The sequence below is a fragment of the Osmerus mordax genome, chromosome 11 (genome assembly GCF_038355195.1).
Source record: "Osmerus mordax isolate fOsmMor3 chromosome 11, fOsmMor3.pri, whole genome shotgun sequence".
Taxonomy (NCBI): Eukaryota; Metazoa; Chordata; class Actinopteri; order Osmeriformes; family Osmeridae; genus Osmerus; species Osmerus mordax.
Genome location: NC_090060.1, coordinates 2,422,560 through 2,443,446, shown reverse-complemented (window position 1 = coordinate 2,443,446; position 20,887 = coordinate 2,422,560). Strand labels below are relative to the sequence as shown.

At 43.1% G+C, this 20,887-nt stretch overlaps 1 protein-coding gene across 1 annotated transcript; it reads left to right on the top strand.

Moving 5' to 3' along the window:
• Positions 1–199: 199 nt before the first annotated feature.
• serpini1 (serpin peptidase inhibitor, clade I (neuroserpin), member 1) lies at positions 200–20,659 on the top strand. Its single transcript, XM_067246547.1, has 9 exons — positions 200–299; positions 8,408–8,674; positions 8,899–9,129; positions 9,228–9,422; positions 11,161–11,365; positions 11,651–11,748; positions 18,121–18,207; positions 19,640–19,729; positions 19,831–20,659. Exons 2-9 carry the CDS (start codon positions 8,425–8,427, stop codon positions 19,905–19,907), a joined length of 1,233 nt encoding a protein of 410 aa, XP_067102648.1. The 5' UTR covers positions 200–299; positions 8,408–8,424; the 3' UTR covers positions 19,908–20,659.
• Positions 20,660–20,887: the final 228 nt, after the last annotated feature.

Here is a 20,887-nt window from a genome sequence, read left to right as displayed (position 1 = left end):
CTTGGGTTGCCGACGTTCTACAGACAGAACAAAAGCCGAGTAAGATAGAAACATAAGTTGTTGTTGTTTTTTTCTGGTTTGACCACTACATTGTGGAATGATGCTTGACGAGTCAAAGAGCAATACAGTCATACTTGTCTTGGATACCTCCATGTAATGGACCAATCAGTAAACAGGAAGGGCGGGATCAACTGTGAAATATTTAGCTCCGCGAGCGACCTGCTGCGGCGGAGACGAGAACCAGCGAAGCTGCGCACAAGATCGCACAGCATCCCATTCTCACCGATACCGTTTATTAGGTAAGGCATTTTTACTATTAAAAAACATTAAAATGTCAAAACTCGGAGCCATACACTAGTCTCTCAAGAATGTAGCCCTTTAGGTTGTTATCTAAAAACATTTTTGTCACAATTTTGTCTGTCATTTGGGATGTGATTTATTTTTCACTTCATCATACATTGTAGGCTACTCTAATATTATGTGCTGGTTCTAACAATATATTAGATGATTCTTTTTCCCAAAATATTGAAGTATTCATACTGAATCAATAAAAATGCTATAAAGATAACGAAGCCATAAAATATTGTCTGTAAGAAGATTTGCCAAACCTGGGGTATACAATATGTTGCAGCCCCCCTGTGCCCTTGACATATTGGGCTCATGCATTTTCATCCCAGTGAATAATTGTTACGAAGGTTGTATTGTCTTTTCACGCACTTCCACTTGTTATTGGCGCTATAACCGAACACGGGCGTGTGTGGGGCGTGTACTGCACGGAAAGATCGAACACCGTTATCAAAAATAACCTCCAGCGTTTTCTCCGAATGATAGCATAACAATTGAAATGATCGGGACAATCTGTAGTGTGATACAGATCTAATGCAAGCGCTCCCTTCTCACTGTTATTGTGGCAAGTATTATTAGGCTGTGTAAAAGTAACAACACACTTCACATAAGCTATATAATAAAATAATTACAAACCCCTTTTAATCCTTCACCAAACAGTTCGACATCCGAATACATATATTCGAAATGTATTTTAATTCATTCAACAGTAGAGTGAAGGTCAAATAAAATATCAAATCAGTATACTGTATTGATCTTATCCCTGTCATACTGTCCATTGCTCTCTTCATTACTGTAGGTTCACTTGGCTCCAGTGGCTCTGCATACTGTGTACCTGTGTGTGTTTGTGTGTGTTTTGTCTGATTCAAATTGAGTGGTGCATTAATTGCATTTCAATTAATTAAATGCCTTTTAAATCACCTGCAATGAAAAGGAGGGGATATGGCAGTAAATATCTTGCACCCTCCGTATTGCAGGTAGAGGGGACCATATACTAAAAACCTTGAAGTTTAGACAGAAACTGAGATTGACTTTGCAACCAGCTGTGTCATTCTTCACAAATAAACAGTACCTAAATTAGTAGCCTACCTAAATCCCACTAACTGGCTCTGAATGGCAACAATGTCCATGCAGGGCTAATCCAAGACTAAGGACGTTCCTTCAAGAAGACTGTAAGAGAATGTTTATTACTCTGACATACTAAAGTAAGCTACACATCCAGATGTAGCCATCCAGGAATGTGTCCAGTCAAAGTTTATGTGAACTGATAGTATTGCATTGTTCTAATCTATTCTACTTGGTTAAGTCCCCAGACTCTCACAAGGTAGTTTTGTGGGCTCACACTCTACATTGTGAGGAGGATAATGTGGATACCTGGGTACAGGATTTTGCACAGCGGAAGCAGGCTGATATCTTTGAATGCACAGGCACACACTTAAACACACGGGCACACACACAGCAGGTTTGTCCTCTGTACAAGCTACTGTGGCAAATACACATGGGGATTATATCGTTTCCCAGAGACTGGTGGATGAGAGACGGGACTTAGAGAGAGTCAGATCAAGAAGGGACTTACAAAGATGGAGGGAGGAGAAACAGGGAGGGAGAGTGGAGCGATTAGAAAGATGGGGGATGTGAAAACCACACGGAATCTTGATATCAAAGTTATAGCCTTCGCATTAACCATTACGACATTGTTATCATCACCATACAATAGTCCTTTACTGTAATCATAGTCCTCTTACACTCTTCGCTCTTTTAGCTACTGCCTCAGTCTCTTAGACAGTCCATTGCTCTCTGCCGAGTCTTCTCATCTGTGGTCAGCAGGAAAAGCACACACACGGATTGATCCGTTGATTGATTTGCGCTGTTTAGGGAGTGGGTGGCCCACTGATCAGAGGGGAAGAGGGATGAAGACAGTTACTATCCTCCTTTCATTATCACCTACTCTCTTCCTGTCTTTCTCTTTCTCCTCCTCTATTCTTTATTTTTCTATGTATCACTCTGTCTCTCTGCCTCCATCTCGCTTTCTCTCTCTGTCTTTAGTACGTCTTTCTCCATCTCTGTGTTTAATTCTGTCTGTTTTTCTCTGTCCCATTCAGTCTGTCTGTCTGTCTCTCTCTGTCTCTCTGTGTGTCTCTGTCTCTCTCTCTCTCACAGACACACAGACACATACACACAAACTAAGAGAGCACCAGACCTAGCCGTGTTATCACATTGTCTCTACTTCTTCCATATCTCTCCATGTTTACCAGTGTCTCTTTTATCATTATCTCTTTCTCACTCTTTCTCCCTTTCTTTCCATCCTTCTCTTCTCCCCCCTGGGGCTCGTTCCTGTAACCTTTCCTCTCCTCTTTAGTCTGTTCGGTCTTTAGTACATTTTAAAAAGGCCTCCGCTCTTTTACTTTTCTCTCACTGACCCCAAATAGAAGCCGATCCAATTACAGCTCAAATCTCAGAAGTGTGTCCCTTTAGTGCTATTCTTCTGTGTGTGTGGGAGAAAGAGAGAATGTGTGTGTGTTTGTGGGTAAAGCATTATTTGTCTCTTATTTAGTTTTTAGTGTGTGTGTGATTCAATTAGATTAGACAAGGCTTCAGTAGAGAGCAGCTTGGTTGGCTGGTCTGACACAAACTGAGTCCGATTTCCAAGGAGAGTGCAGGCATGAACTGATTTGGAGAGAGACAGGAGGGAGAGTCAGGAGAGTCAGGAGAGAGAGAGAGAGACTGAGAACTGGCAACCTTCGGATTACTAGCCTGCTTCCCTCACCGCTCAGCCACTTGACTCCCTCGATACATAGAGAGAGGTGTTCAGAGATGCAATTCATCCCTTTCTTGTGACTGTGAAATAAGCTTGTAACAAGCAGCATGTTATGTTTGTTTCAAAGCAGTCAATATATATTTTGGATGTTATTTTGTTAGAGTGAACAAGGTGAGTGTGAGTGTGAGTGTGAGAGAGAGAGAGAGAGAGAGAGAGAGAGAGAGAGAGAGAGAGAGAGAGAGAGAGAGAGAGAGAGAGAGAGAGAGAGAGAGAGAGAGAGAGAGAGAGAGAGAGAGAGAGAGAGAGAGAGAGAGAGAGAGAGAGAGAGAGAGAGAGAGAGAGAGAGAGAGAGAGAGAGAGAGTGAGAAACTATTGTTCACTTTAGATTAAACATCTGCTAAATGTAAAAAGAATGTGAAATTGATGTGTCAAATAATGACGTGGGTCCTCAGGGGTAGAACTTGATAACAATGATAAACTGACATTGTTATCTGAGTTTGTAGTACCACATGCACACACACACACTCCATATTCTGTATAGTCACAAAAACAGTCAAAACAACACAAAGGGAAGACATGAGACATGTAAGAAATGTTTGTGTGTGGCTTGTGTTATTCTAAGGTTGTATTCCAGTAATGGCATTATAGTTAGGTTAGTGTTGTAGTGTGTGCATGTGTGTGTGTTTGTATGTGTGTGTGACAGATGAGAGAGAAGGATTATGTGTGGTCTACTTCAGCATATAAATTAAGCCATATTGAAGGGGTCTCCTCTCTCTCTCTGTCTCTTTCTTTCTCGCTCTCTCTCACACACACACACATGGTAAACTACACATTCAAATTCAAAGCTCCACTGCGGGCGGAACAAAGGTTTGTGGTAGGACACACACACACTCAGAATGATGAAGTTGGACACGTTGACCCGCTCCCTGGAGGAGTCTGACAAAAATGGTTCTAAATGGAATGCATGTGCTTGTGTGTGTCTCAGTAGGAGAGGAAATATGAGGGTACTGGGAGTATGTGGTGAAGAACCACTGGGTGTATTGCCATGGGAACCGGGGATGGGAACATCTATCTGTGTGTGTTCACAGACCTCTGTACACCCTCTCAAAGTTCACAAGAGTGCATATGGACCATGTGTGAGTGTGTGTACATGTGTGTGTGCATGCGAGTGTGAGTTAACGCAGACACACTAACCACAAACTTGTTAGAATGTCTAAATGTATTGACCTCCTAAGTATGCATAATAAGGTGTTGGGTTTAAATGGCATTGAGGACTTAACTCTGTGTCGGACTTAGAATGGCGTCACGTTTTAATTGTCTAAATGTCAACTAGTGTATTTCACCAGCACTGTCGGATTAAAGGGGCGGTTTAGAAGCATTGGTTTTAAAGGCCATCGGGTTTAATTGCATTGATTCAAAGTTGTCATGCATAAAAAGGTAATGACTTTAAACCAAGTAGGCTGTTGGCGGTATGGAGTTTCTTTTTTCATTTTGAACACGCGGCGGGGGTGTAAATGGGTGTAGGTTTTCACCTGGGCACGATCGCTAAGTGGTCTGAAGTCCTACGTGTACTCTGGGAAAACAGGAACTGGGGGACGAGGCAGAGTGTTCCTCCCACAACACAGCAACTCTCAAAAGGTCACACTGGTGTCACTGTTACATGTAACCCCCCACTGCATCTCCCCCCCCCCCCCCCACACACACACACACACACACACCTGGCCATGAGAAAACACCCAGGTGGAAGGAGAGGAGAGAAAGGGAGGGGATTGTCCTGGCTAGTGCAGAGCTGCAGTATCTGAGTGGTGTTAAGTGATGCTGTCACTGTTGCCCAAGGTATACTGTCACTGCAATGACCACACATGCAGACACACACACACACGTGCGCACACTCACAAACACACTGAACATTATTTTTCATTCTTTTGACCAATTTGCCAATGCTCTGGTACATTCATGAAAATGATTATGTAGCCTACAATTGTCTGCTGTTTCCTACATTATCAATTACTTGTTTCCTGTTGATCGAAATGTATTATATTGGTTCTCTGTTAAATAGTCTTAACCCCACAAACATCTAGACATTTGTTACAATGTAGTACACAGTGGACCTAAACTCAGCACTACATCTTTTGGATGGTCCATCTGAGATGGACACCTGCTAAATTACAACTTTGCATCCCGGTTCGTGAGCTAATTGTTTCCCCCCAAAAAACACTAGAGACTTGCACAGACAGACAGAAATTCCTTGCTTTATAGTATAGATAATGCATCTGATTGGTGCCTACTCAGTAATTTGCCCAGACTTGTTGAGATCAGTGGTTGGAGTTGGGTTAATACTCCTTGACAAGTTCTGTTGCTACTTTCTACATTTCTGGCCACATAAAAAATCTAAAGATATTGATCATTTAATAATTGTTGACAAAGTGCTAAAATGTTTGTTTTTGACTTCCAAATTGCTAAATGATTGTACCCTAACTGAAGTACTGAAATAACCTAACTGAAGTAGCTGTTTAGTAGGATCGTGATTATGGTCACAGTTTGGATATTTATTTTTGTTTGTACTTTTTTTTGTTACTTTTTTTTGACGACGTAGTTAAGGCGGCAGGCTTGTGTTGCTTAGGCGGCCGCCTTAACTGAAAAGTGCTGCGGGAAACCCTGGAGTTGCTATGAATAACGGTGCCATAAATTGTCTTCTTATGAATTACTTGTTTGTCACTGACCAAACACCAGGTAACTAAATTAGGATACAATTATCAGTCATTAGCAAACTTTTAGTTAAACATCAAACTGTTGGTAACTTTAAACTAACCTTCATCTGGGTGATCACAGGGATATGTGAATATTTGATCTGCTGGTTGCATATGTCAGATTTATTGCTTTACTAGTTAAGCAGAGAAAAGCTGTTGCTATCAAACATTGTCTACTTAATCAACTGAATCAGTTTACTGGTGAAGGGATGGATCAAATAATACATGGCGTGGCTGCTGTATTTTGTAGTTTATTTTGATACACTTAAAATCAAGGTATTTGGTATCTTATTTAAAAATAAATTTTGATCTTTGCCCATCTCTGGTTATTATTATGTTGTAAGATGTTTGTCAGTTTGAGTCCCGGCTATAGTGGGTTTAGTTAAACTGCATGTGGTCTTAGAACTTGTTTGACAATAACAGATATTTATTTATATTTTATAACATTACATCCAGTTGAAAAATTTTATGAAAAGAAAGTTAGTTGGGTCAGTTTTCCTTCTCTGGTGTTATTCTACTACCCTCATCTTACAACATAATAACATAATTTGTATAGGCTAGGCTACCCGCAGTTGGCCACAACTAAAAGATGCAAGGCAATAGCCTAATAACATGGTGGATGAGAGTCCAGCCATGGCTTGTTTGTTTAAAGCTGCGTAGCGATTGGAAACATGTAATAGCACATAACAAATGAATGCAGTTGCGCAAGGAACGGAATACCCCCATAACACACATGCACACACACACAGTGGCGGCCATAGCTTGTGTGGCTCCCTGGGTTAACACCCTCCCCCTCTGGCACCCATTTTACAGTTATTGTAATTTTTATTCATATGTTTTCGAACAAAACAAATCAATAATTGTAACATTTAAAACTATATAAATATATACAAAAACTCATAAAGACTCATAAATATAAAAAAGAAATATCAAAGACAAATTAGTACAAACTATAGCATATAGAACGAAAATCTATAAATAAATGAATAAAAACTAAATTGCACAAATCCTTTATCACACAAAGACTAATAGAGTAGATTAACACACTTATAAAGAAGAGAACCTGATTGTTACAATTCAAACTAAAAACACACCAACAAAATTCCACACTTGCCATCTAAACCCTGACCTTTCTTGCCTTCCTGGATGCAAAGTCTTCTATTATATCGGAACATGAAATCTGCTCAGCAAGTGCATGATTAATACTGATGAAAGCAAGGCCACTAAGGCGTTCCTGTGACATGGTGACCTCAGGTAGGTCTTGATGTGCTTTAGCTTTGAGAAGCTCTTCTCTGCTTCAGCAACTGTCACTGGAAGAGTTAGACATACTAAGAGCAGTCCACAAATTTAGATAAAGTTCTGAGAGCTCCTTTCATGTATGAATATCAGCAGCTCAAGCAGGGTCATGGTCTTCGATGGCCTTTTTTATTACATGCATATAATACTCATGAAGAGATGACAGCTTCATATTTTATCTTATGTGTTTTTCTCCTCTTCTTTTTTTCTAAACTGCTCACCTCGTTCTTCCAGTGGGGAGGACCCAAGTTCAACTTTCCCCCGACCCCCTCCCCATCTCGTGCTTCTGAATGGGAGACCTTCCCAACCCTGGCAGTAGTCTGCCTAGCTCACAAATTTGAACCTGTGCCGCCCCCGGCAAGATGCCGCCCTGGGCGGCTGCCCATGTTGCCCATAGCTAAGTCCGCCCCTGCACACACACAGTCACCAGCACTGGCAGGAGATTCTAGCCCCATGTGGGACATCAACAACAACATGTAGGGATCTGAGCCTATTCATTGCTTTAGCTGCACAAAACAGGGGCAGGGAAATCCCTTCTTTCTCTCTCTCTCTCTCTCCATCCCTTTTCTCTGTGTCTCTCGCTTTCTCTTTCTCGATCACTCAGAATGCAGGGGCACATGCTCCTCTTTTTCTTTGTTTGTGCAGAAAACAATGTTGCCTGGCAACAGCCAAGGCACAGGGATGGAACTGCATATTGGGTGTGTGGGTATGTGTATACAGTAGATAGTACTGTACAAGCTCTTTAGAGGGAAAGATGGGAGATTTGAAGAGAGGGAGAGATAGCCTGTGCATCAGATATGGGTTGGGATGGAAGAAAGGGGGGAGTGAGTGGTGAAGAAGGGGAGAGATGAAGGGAGTCAGTGATGAAGAGATGATTTTAGCCAAAGATGAGAACGATGGGAATTGTGGAAGAATTAAATGGTTTCATTTAGTTTCATTTAGTTTAACTGCACCAATTCCTCCCACTAATGGGCACACAGCTGTAGTCACAGCCCCGAGACTAACTACCTATCTTCCTCTCCTTGGTCAAACCTGCAATCCTTCTCTTCTCCTTTCAATGTTCCTCTTCTTTCACTGGAAAACTTGCTGGATTATCCTCGTTGTCGGTATAACTGTACTGTACAAGATATACTGTACAGTACCATTACTGTACAGTATACCGTTTTTCGTTCTCTCAATTCAATGTAATTCGAACAACAACATTAACGGTGGGACAGCCTGACAGATGTTCTCTCCCTCCCTCCCTCCCTACCCCCAGCTTCCATTTTTACTGCCATGTTGATCTTCCTGCCCCTCCTCCTCCTATTGCCGGGCACCGTTTGCCGGGCAGGGGACATTCCGGAGGATGCCACGGCAGAGTTCTCAGTCAGGTTGTACCACCAGCTGCAGGCAGCGAGCGGGGAGGACAACATCATCTTCTCACCCCTGAGCGTGGCCGTGGCCCTGGGCATGGTGGAGCTGGGAGCCCGGGGGTCCTCTCTCAGGGAGATACGCCAGGCCGTGGGCTTCAGTCACCTACCTACTGGTGAGGCTGCCTGGACACACACACAAACATGCACACTGAAAAGCAGAAGCACCGCACACAAATATCCATATAAACTATACATTCACACAGAGACAGGCTGAAAAATGTCAGATATGACCACTGTCTGACTGCGAACAGTATCGTCACTCCTCTGCCCTCTCTCCCTCTCTTTCTCTTTTTCTCTCTCTGTCTCTCACTATCTCTCTCTCTCTCCCCCCACTCAGATGAGGAGTTTTCCCTGCTCCAGAACCTGACGGGTGCTCTGTCTGACGACGACAGCAACTACGTGATCCGATTGGCCAACAGCCTCTTCCTGCAGGAGGGCGTGACCTTCAACCCTGACTTCCTGCGTCTCATGAGGAAGTATTTCCGGGCCGAGGTGGAGACAGTGGACTTCAGCGAATCAGCAGCCGTCGCCGAGCAGATAAACACCTGGGTAGAAAATCACACAGAGAGTGAGTTAGTGTGCATGCACAGGTGTGTGTTTATGTGTGTATGCATGAACATGTGTGTGAGAGTGTGTGTTGAATCCCCATGTCTTGCTGGTCTTCAGGTAAGATCCGAGATCTCCTCTCAGCGGATGAATTCAGCAGTGTAACCCGCCTGACCCTGGTCAACGCTGTGTACTTTCGGGGGAGCTGGAAGAACCAGTTCAGACCGGAAAACACCAGAACCTTCTCCTTCAGCAAAGATGATGGCAGCGAGGTCCAGACTCTCATGATGTACCAGCAGGGAGACTTCTACTACGGTAGGGGGGGGGGGGGGGGGTGTATGAGAGATTATGCAATAAGGATTAGGGAAGGCTATTTGTTGTGTGAAACCTTCGGTCTGTTTAATATGACATTTGGGTGTCCGTGTGTGTCTGTGCAAGTGGTCATTGTGTGTGTGTGTGTGTTTGTGATGTGTGTTTGTGACTAAATCTTCCCTCCTCATATTCACATAGTTCTCTCCTAATCTATTCTTTTGATTCTATCAGTGGTGTTAAACTAGTCCACAGTGCTGTGCATTTAGTATTGATGAATCACATTTGATTGGAGCTGTTATGTATGATTAAGTTATGTATGATAAGTACTAGTGCACAATGCCAAATACAGATTACTTGCACTATAGATAGTGCACAGTGCCCGTTATGATTTCGGTGACACACAGATTTCTGGAATTATAGATAGACTTTGTTTGTGCTATGCAATGCTGTAAAATAGTCTTTTTTTCTATATCGCATTCTCATAAATAAGACACGACGACAACTGACCTAGAAGACTAAATTTGTACGAACATTGTTCCTGTCGCTATATCCATGCCTTAAGAAACCGACCAATGAGGCTAAAGTGGTAGGAATAGTGATCATGTCCATGATGCGCGTTGATTATAATGTCGTAGTTGATTTGGTATTGAGAGTTTTGTGCACATTTGCAATTTGCAGGTAGGTTTGATCAGTCAACACATTAATGTATGTAACACAATTCACTGATCTATACTGAAAGTATGCACTTTATATTGTCGTTCTGTTAGCTAACCAGCATTTCATCCATAAAGGAAACCCTTTGAAAGCAGCTGATTCAATGTTTTTTATGCAATGCTAGCAGTCAGCACTGCAAACTAAGTGTAGCTAATAACCTTCGAGCTGTATCTACTGAAATAAATCATCCACTTGAAATGTAATTTTTTTTATCTAGCCAGTATTTCATCAGTAAAATAGTCTTGGATTTTCTGTATCGCGCTGGCATAAATAATATTCCCTGTTTTCAGCTCGCCAGAGCTATCTTAATGCAGTTCAGTCAACTCAACATGGCCAAGAGTTGAAAAAAAGCTGACAGAAAATCATTTTTTGAAAATTAAAAAATGCTTATCCAAACGTCAATCGTGGCACTGCACTCCGTTGGATTATAAAAATGACACCTGAGATAATCGTGGGAAATTCGCTGCCCTAAAATTCCATTCACACAGATACACACACACACAGAGATTCCTGGCATTATTAGAGAGATGTCACCCACAAACACACCCTGTGTGTGTGTGTGTGTGTGTGTGTGTGTGTGTGTGTGTGTGTGTGTGTGTGTGTGTGTGTGTGTGTGTGTGTGTGTGTGTGTGTGTGTGTATGGAGGGGGGTCATTTGTGATTTGCAGATTATGTTAAGGTTCCCTAAGTAAGATGGTGTAGACTGTAGAGACTTAAGTGTGGAATTCTCTTATTAAATTAGGTCTTCTAAATCTGGGCATTCTATCCTCATGCTGTGGAGCTACAGAGCCCTACACACAGAGCTGTTCTCAAAACGCTGAGCGAGCAAACCTACACACATCCTCACACACACACACACACAGAAAACCTTTTTTCCTCAGCAAACCCTGCAGTATGAAAACAGACCTGGTTTTAAAACGCCTTGTTCTCATCTCTAAGTTGTTTTAAGGCATCTGTGTTTTTCTGTGCACTTAGCTCTTACTAATTAATGTAGTGTGTGTGTGTGTGTGTGTGTGTGTTTGTGTCAGGTGAGTTCAGCGACGGCTCGTCGGAGGCTGGTGGCGTGTACCAGGTTCTGGAGATGCCTTATGAGGGGGAGGACATGAGCATGCTGCTGGTGCTGCCCAGACAGGAGGTGCCTCTGGCTGCCCTGGAGCCCATCATCAAGGCCCCCCTGCTGGAGGAGTGGGCCAACAACGTCAAGAGGCAGAAGGTGGAGGTCTACCTGCCCAGGTAAGGCTCACACTCACTGACAGACACACATGCACAGTGCTTATACACATTGACACATACTCACACAATGTACAATGCATATGCATGCAGACACTTACACTCAGACATACACAATGCAAACACACACCCCTATGCACATTGCATGTAAAAACAGATGCAAACATACACACACACATGCACAATGCGTACATTCATACCTTACATGCAGGAATACTTTCAAATAAATGCACATCTAAACAGGCAGACACAGGTGTGTGTGTGTATCTGAGTGTGTGTGTCTCCAAGGTTCAAGGTGGAGCAAAAGGTGGACCTGAGAGAGAGCCTGCAGGAGCTGGGCATCAAGAACATCTTCACTAAGGATGCTGATCTCTCCGCTATGACAGGTGAGATAGCAGATACGAGCCCTCCGATGACACACACACACCCTGACTGACACCTGCAGTCACGCTCTCAGATGCACACACCAAGAAACCTACACTTCAGCCCTATTCATACCGGACGCGTCTACGGGGTGTGTCCACTAGCTAAAAGTGATATTTTGATCGATATTGTGAGTACATGAACCCACGTCTGCACGCTTGGCCATGACCACAACAGTGAACTTAGAGAACTACAACTCTGTATTAACTTGTCTAACACTAACGGTACGTGTCCACTACAGCATTTGCACCGCTTGCCTTCCCACAGTACACCATGTTCGGGGGCGTGTTAGACAAGTTAATACAGAGTTGTAGTTCTCTAAGGTCACTGTTGTAGTCATGGCCAAGCGGTGGCAGTGATTGTTAGCTTTGCAGACGTAGCAACGTAGCGGTGGCAGTGATTGTTAGCTTTGCAGACGTAGCAACGTAGCGGTGGCAGTGATTGTTAGCTTTGCAGACGTAGCAACTTAGCAGTGACAGTGATTGTTAGCTTTGTATGGGGGGTGATTAGTGCCAGGCAGTGTTGGGGGAAGTTACTCAAAAAAGTAATATATTAGTTACTTATTATTGTTCAGTAAGAATAGTGTGATTAAGTTACATTATTACTTACTGTACAAAGTAATATTTGTACTTATTATATTACTTTTACTATTACTTTTAATAGTAGCGAGTTGTGGAAACGGGTTGCCATCTCAAGGTTTAAAGTGGATTTTTCGCTAGCATCCAGCTACCTTTCTCTGGACACTTGTGTCCAGAGAAAGGTGTTTTTAAGTTGAAAGTGCTGTTTTTGTCAGTAGATTGTATTTTGTTCCTCTTCAATGAAAGCGAAATATTGTGAATATTTCCATCCTGAAAACATTAGCATACACATTCTGCTTCCTGTCGATTCCCGGCCGTGCAAAATGACGTTGTGTCCTTGGGCAAGGCACTTCTTCCTACTTACCTCGGTGAGAATGTCCCTGAATTTACTATAAGTCGCTCTAGATAAGAGTGTCTGCTAAATGAGTTAATGTAAATGTCAATGTTGTGTTTGTCTGCAGCCTGAATCAAAGGCAAACACTGCGCCCAGGATTTGTCGTTTTGGCAACAATCTGTATTTCTAAGGCTATTTTAGTCTTTTGTTGAATTCATGCAGTAACTTCGAAAATTAACGCAAGTTACTTAAATAAGTAACTGTAATAATATTACTCAATGTCAAATGTGTACTTCGTTACTCACTTTAATAATAATATTATGTAACATAACTTATGTTACCCCCAACACTGGTGCCAGGTAATGTTAACAAAGCTAGCAACCGTCGCTACGCCTAAGAAAGCAAACGATCACTGCCACCGCTATGTCGCTACGTCTGCAATCACTGCCACCGCTACGCCATACGTCTGCCATTATGTGGATAGCTAGGTAGATAAGGCAGCTAGCTCACCATTATGCCATGCTGGTATTATCATCTAGTGAGACCATTCAAGAGATTAGGCTACCCATAGCGTTGGATTTACTGCTTCAAATTGAAAAGTGAGATGATCCTTCGATTAAAGTCAAGTTTCTTAACATGTGTTATATTGTAAATTAAAAGTTGCAACTAACCAATAATTTTCATGACCAAGACCCATTAAACACGGTACACAGTACACCCTCTTTTGTGTACCGTCGCCGCTACGTAGCTGCTATCAAAGTTCCAACACGTACTACGTCGCCGCCATCATCACCCCCATTGGGAACTAATGATAAAAAGGCTGAGACTACACGGACATTGTGGGCAAAGCTTGTCTACATTGTATGCTGTTCGGGCGTGCGAGGGCACTTGTTACCCCCCATAGCTTTGCAGAAGGGTTATGTGTCACACGTGCTAATGCAATGTTTACAAAGGTTACGTCGCCGCTATCAAAGTCCCCACACGTACTACGTCACCACATCGCCGCCATCACCCCCATTTGGAACCAATGATAAAAAGGCTGAGACGACACGGACATTGTGGGCAAAGCTTGTCTACATTGAATGCTTTTCGGGCGTGCCAGGGCACTTGTTACCCCCCATAAGCGGTGCAGGGCGTTTAAAAACGCTGTGGTGGACACATACCGTTACGGTGTGTGTCCACTACAGCGGAGCAGGCGGCGCGGGGTGTTGACTTCCAATTCATTTTCAATTAAACTGGGCGTTGACGCTCACGTAGGGCATTGTGGGAAGGCGAGTGGAGCGGAGCGTTGCAAGTTGGATTTTCTCAACTTTATGTAAAGGAGAAGTGTTAAACGCAAGCGTTGGCTAATCGGATTGGTTTCTTGTTTGTTGTAACAAAATGGATGCCAATAAGATTCTGAATGGAAAGTTTACTCTTAAAAAGTTGCCAAATGGTTCCATTGACAAGACCAAAGTGATCTGTGTGTTTTGTCATTGTGAACTTATCTATCATCGCAGCACGTCCAGTCTGAAATACCACTTGATGGCCAAGCACACAGCTGATGTGAATTCTCCACCCCCTCGTCAAAGCCAGGCGATTGCAATGTTGTTTTCAATTTAAAAAAAAACATTTGCACTAAGCAATCCGATCTTTCCATGTTGATAAGAGCATTAAAATTAGAAAAAATTACATTGAGAATAGATATCTAGAATAGATCAAAATGTGTGATTAATTGCGATTAATCGCAGCACTAGTAAAAAGACAATATTTTACTAGTGCAAGATTACAATAGAATACATGTTACGCCACCGGTCACTCAACCAGTCGTTTGTCGGCTGGGCTAGCGAGCTAGCTCTAGCAGTGGCACAGAACAGTCACGTAATGTGACAAGACTGAATTTAAAGTATAAAAACACACCAGGGACACTGACAACATCAGCAACCCTGCACCATGCATTATTATTTTAATGTAATCTTTAAATTCAGGCTTGTCACATTACGTAACTTTGTTCTGAACAGAACTGGGTGTGCAGACAGTGGCGCCTTAATGCACGGGCTTACCTGGGCTTAAGCCCGGGGCCTCGACCAATCAGGGCCTCTTAATAATAATACAAAATAATAATGACGATAAACGTCCGTATTCGCGGTGTCATTACTCTGCTCTACAGTGGCAACTGGTGGTGTATGTGCAGGGAGGGGCCTCCCCTCCCCCTCATCTAAACAAAATGTAACAAAATGTAACAAAAACTAGAGAGGGTACAATTTGTAGGGTGTGCTTGCTTGCGTCGGTTGCAGATGGGTCCATTTAATATGAAACAAGCTGAACCCCCTTTGAGACAAGCTATTCTAACAACGTTGTCACAGGCAGCATTTTTCAGATGGAATCGCGATTCAAACGGTACCATCTGCTAACTGAAAATATGCCCTCAAACGCGACTTTTTGGTCTCAGTCTAGAGCCCTGCGTGGAGAAGTTGAATTGTGCTACGAGCAAGCTAGCCTAGCTGCTGTTGCTAGCCAAACTTCACTGAGGGGATTGTTTGAATGCGCCAGAAATTAAAAACGTTTCTTTTGACATAAAGTTTAGGCTGTGGCATTGAATACAGTGACGCACAACACAAGCTTGAGTTTAAATACATAATTTATTGTGATATTACTTACTGTACATGCAAGTCTTGAATTGCTTAAATTTATAATGCTGCTAGTACACCACGGCACGATACGATACTTGCTGTAAGTTGTATGCACGTAATTTCAAGCACGTTGTATCCATGCGTCGTTGCTAACGTGTGCTGACGTTGTGACGTAGGCTAGCACTGAGTTCCCTTCATTGACACAAGGCACTTTTTGCCACAAAAACTGAATTTCAGCCTAAACCGTGCAACGGAATGTAAATAACAATACAAGCAACTCGTGCGATTGTGCGATTAGCGTGTGGGGGGCCTCAAAAAATGAAAAAAAAAGTCGGTAGCCCAGGGGCCTCAAGTGCTATTAAGACGCCCCTGTGTGCAGACACATACGATAAGTTTCTCCTCCATCTTGAAATTGTAAATTGTAAAACCATAACCTTTTTACCATGAACAACAGTTGTTACGTTACAAGAAACAAGAAACCTATCCGATTGGCCAACGCTAGCGTTTTCACGCTCCTCATTTACATGAATTTGAGAAAATCCAACTTGCACCGCTCCGCTCGCCTTCCCACAATGCCCTACGCCAGGGGTTCTCAAACTTTTCAGCCCACGACCCCTAAAATAATGGTGCCAGTGACTCACGACCCCCGCATCCATGGAGGTGGTTTACGTATACGTGGGAGTAAAACTAGGCCCTGGATCTGATCCAGCCCGGCCCACCACAACCGGCCCCCGTATACGCCACCACAGCTAACCTGTTAATGCATGCAATGCTTGATGTGATGCTAGTTCGGGAGTTCGATAGTAAATGCGAGCGCGCATAGTGCGCAAGGCAAAACATTTTGCCTTTATTTGAGCGCAAAATATTTTTAGCTTTAGTGTAAAATAAACAGCTGTTTTTCAATTGGTAAAACTTTATCTAGTGAAGGTGATGTATTTTTGTCTCTTAATTTTTCAGCCCCACCCTTACATTTCTTAGCCTGGTTTTCCATCGTTATTCTTCTCCCGGTGCTCCCGATGGCCAGTCCGCTACTGCGGGGCTGTGCCGCGGTGGTGGATTTTCAAGTCATATTATTTGAAATTCTCGTGCTATCAAGGGGTGCAGCACCCTCATCGCCCCTAGTTCCCGCGGCCAAGGTATTCCCTCTCCACTGAAATCCAAAACTCAGCCAGTGTCTTGGCTGAGAACGCTGTCTTTAACGTTCGGTCGCTTGACAGTTCAACTAATGCGTCCTCCTGCTTGGATGTCAGATGGTTTGCCGTACTTACAGTGAATGGAAAATCAAAAGGCTGATGGCTTTTTTATTTGCATGCATTCATTTAACTACTATTTTTGCTAAAATATGCCATTTCTAATTGTTTTACAATGTTCCTTGATTTCTGGAAAACATCTCGCGACCCCCCCTCGTTGTCTCGGCCTTAACGGTGTGTGTCCACTACAGCGGAGCGGGCGGCACGGTGCGTCATCTTCCAATTCCTTTTCAAAGAAACCCTCACTTTGAGAACCACTGCCCTACGCGAGCATCAACGCTTTAATAACGATTTAATTGAAAATTAATTGGAAGACGACGCCCCGCGCCGCCCGCTCCGCTGTAGTGGACACACACCGTTTAGGCCGATTTATACTACTCCGTTTTCACAGACACGGACACAGGGAACGCCCTCTCCGATGTGGAACGCCCTCTCCGAGCCCCTCGGAGAGCTCTACGTGCGTGCACCTCCTGATTTTCCCGACTATCCGTCCGCTAGTCCGTCATTTTACGGATACCCCTTGGCTGTGATTGGTCCGTATTAAGAACCGCCTGCGTCAGGGGCGGGGTTGCCGTGACCAACAAGATGAACAGAATCTTTTGACCGCCATTGCTGTACGTCTTTACAATTCATATTTCAGAATTTATAGTACTCCGAAGGCTGTGGGTGCTGAATCAATAAAATAATAACACATTTTCAGCAACCACACTGCCCATTTCTCGTCACATTTTAATTCAGATGCTGATTTACATGTACTGTTTAGCTGAAATATGAATTGTAAAAACTTACAGCAATGGCGGTCAAAGGATTCTGTTCGTCCTGTTTATCACGGCAACCCCGCCCCTGACGCAAGCGGTTCTTAATACTGACCAATCACAGCCAAGGGGGTGTCCGTAGCTCTCCGTCGCTCTCCGAAATTACGACGGATAGTTAGAAAATTCAGGAGGTGCACGTCGAGCTCTCCGGGGCTCTCCGAGGGCTGACGGAGAGCTCGTAGAGGGCGTTCCACGGAGACGAGGGCGTTCCCATGTGTCCGTTTTTCGAAAAACGCTGAAGCATATAGCGGCCTTTAGGCTACTGCTGCGACGCGAGTTCGACGCGACCTAAATTCACACCGGACTTGTCTGTGGCGTGTTACGGCTGCGACGCGACCAGGGTAGTTGTCCTCACAGAATTTCAGAAGAGAAGCAAATTTCAAGGCGAGTTCTGATCCAAAGAGATCCAAATTTGTGTGGGCTATTTGTTTTGCAACTAGTGTTGCTCTCTACGATGAATCTCTCGTTGTCCATAATGTAGGGGAGGGGAGGAGATGAAGAAGAGATGGAGGTAATCTTGACCTAGGAATAAGATTAGTGAACAATTTTATAGAACAATAAAGTCTGTAGATGACTTTATAGAGTAATCTGCAGATTTTTCCTTGCTTTTACACAGAACCCTTCTCCCACCTCAGAGCCTACCTTGTTTTGTACTTTGGTTTATTAATACATTTGTTAACAGGAATGAATTAATAAAATAACAATGTGTGTATTGGGGGCATATGTTTGTGTGTGGTGTGCTTCAGATGGGAAGGACCTGTTCATTGGGAAGGCCGTGCAGAAAGCGTACCTGGAGGTGACAGAGGAGGGGGCGGAGGGGGCCGCAGGATCAGGTGACGTAACTGTGACGCCATGATGATGTCATCCTCTTTAACTGGCCTCTTTATTTACTGTAACATCAGTAATGACTTTCTGTCCATGTCTGTCTTATCTCAACTATCGTTTGGACCTCTCTGTATCTATTTCCATCTTTTTTTCTAACCTAACAGCTTGTGTTTTTTTCTCAGCTTCTCTCCTTTCTCTCTGAATATTATGTACCTCTCTCATTCTGTGTTCTGTGTCCCTTGCTCATGTTTCCCTTACTCATGTAATCTTTTTTTCAAAGTTTCTTAAATAGCATATCATCTAGATCAGGGGTTTTCAAAGTGTGAGGCGCGCCTCCCCTGGGGGGCGCCAGAGAGTTTAAGGGGAGGCGCGCCAAAGCGTTTCAGGGGAGGCGGCAAATATATATGTTAACAATTATTTAAAAAAATATATATATATGCTTTCTTGAAACTAATAATTTGGTAGATGTATGGAATAGAATACACAAATATATATACATATTTTAATGTCTTTTAATCTCTCTCAGTCCTGACAGCTTGTAAAGTATACTTGACACGAAAAAAAAATTGCTAGCAGTGACAGCAACTTTGCCGATATAAAATGTCTGAACCCAGCAGAAAGCGCAGAAAATATGATGAGGAATATTTAAAGTTGGGATTTTCTTGGATAGGGCCAGCCGATGTTCAAAAGTCACAATGTGTGGACTGCAAAAAGGTTCTGGCTAATGATACCATGAGACCCTGCAAATTCCGCAGGCATCTGCCTATGTTGATCCCGTTTGCTCGACAACAGAAGTTGAAACAACTAACGTTATCATTTCAAATGATGTCTCGTCAATTTGTTGAAAACAGTGTTGTGCAGACACAATAGGTTTATTTGTATGTTTTTATTTCAAGTCTCCACCTTCGATGTTTCAGTGAGTACTGTTGGCCATGTAGCGCTTTGCTCCGCAGCTTCACTCGTAAACCAACCAATCAGCGCCCAGCTCATCTATATATTCATGAGCATACCATAGAAAGAAGAAACCCTCTCGTTTTATTCCAGGGCTATTTCACAGGGTGCATTAGGGCGCATAGAACAGCACCCGGGACATTTTCAGCCCAACCAATGTTACATACCCTATTCGGAGACCTTAAGGAACAGTGTGAAATACCCCCAAAAAATCATTCTATGACCCCGTAAAAATGGGGGAGGCCCCGGTGACTTGATGTTCTCTCAAGGGAGGCTCACTGTCTTACACTTTGAAAACCCCTGATCTAGATAAAATCCCATCTGTTGAGTCAGAGTTTCATTTGACTGTGCTTCCCACTAAAACTCCCTTTCCTGCTCTTCTTTCTTTCTCTATCTCTATCTGTCTCTCACTCTCTCTCTCTCTCTCTCTCACACTCTCTCTCCTTCCTTCCTTCCTTCCTTCCTTCCTTCCTTCCTTCCTTCCTGTAGGAATGATAGCCCTCACCAGGACTCTGGTACTTTACCCTCAGGTCATGGCTGATCACCCATTCTTCTTCATCATCAGAAACCGGAGGACAGGTGTGTGTGTGCATGTGTGTGTCTGCTTTTTAGACCTGTCATCTTCCCAAACCTAACCCACCTTTATAATTCCTCCTGTCCACTTTTTTTTATACCTTTAGGGTCCATCTTCTTCATGGGCAGAGTCATGACCCCTGAGGTCATCGACCCCAGCGACCACGACTTTGAGTCCATGTAACCACAGCAAACAACTGCCAATCAGAATTGGGTATGCTGCGATCCTGCTATGAGCTCACACACTCAGAGCCAATGCAATCCCAGCATTACAACATCAATAACACAATTTATCCACCCCTCATTCATTGTCACCTGTGTTTTTATACTCCTTGTGGGAATATATATAATGCAAATGTTATATGATACAGGATATACATATATTGAAATATATTACATACAACCGGTGTGTTTTGATACGGTAAGCTTTGAGGCACTTTGAGATATTTGAGAGAGATAGAGAAAGCTGTAAATATTTAGGTAAATCAATGTTTCTACTATACACTGTATATTAGATAAAAAGACAGAACACATACTATGTCCACAAAGCACCTCTCCTTTAATTTGACGTGCTTCGCACACTGAACATTCACCACACCACTCTCTTCCTGTATATTTAATGTTGTGTTATAAATAGAGAGTAGATATTTATTGCAAAAAAAGTGACATAATGACATAATGTTTCTCAACCACACTGAATCTTAGTGAATCATTATTTTATTTCCTGTGTTCTTTTTTACGCTATGGGTACATGGTAAAAATACTGATGAAGTAATATGTTGCCTTATATGAGTTGTTGATTTAGCCAAGCCTTCAACAGGTGAACTAAGGGGACTGCGCCACACAGGTTGCTATAGAGACAAGGCTTGCGGTTGTGTTGGAAACTGCAGGGAGAAAATGGTTAACACCAGCTGTATGCACTCCTTTCCTTAATAAACATGAATGTGTTACAATTACAACATGCTGTCCGTTTCCTGTAAGAGTATCCAGCAGTAGGCTTACTGCAATGGCTACTGTTGATCATGTTCTGTTGTATTATGTCATGTGACTCATGTAATTTAGGGTGAAGAGAAATTGAGTGGTAAGAGAATGGGATGAAATGCACAGGAAAGAGAATGAGAAGCACAGTCAGCAGAATCCGTGCCTGAGAAGACAGCAGGACAA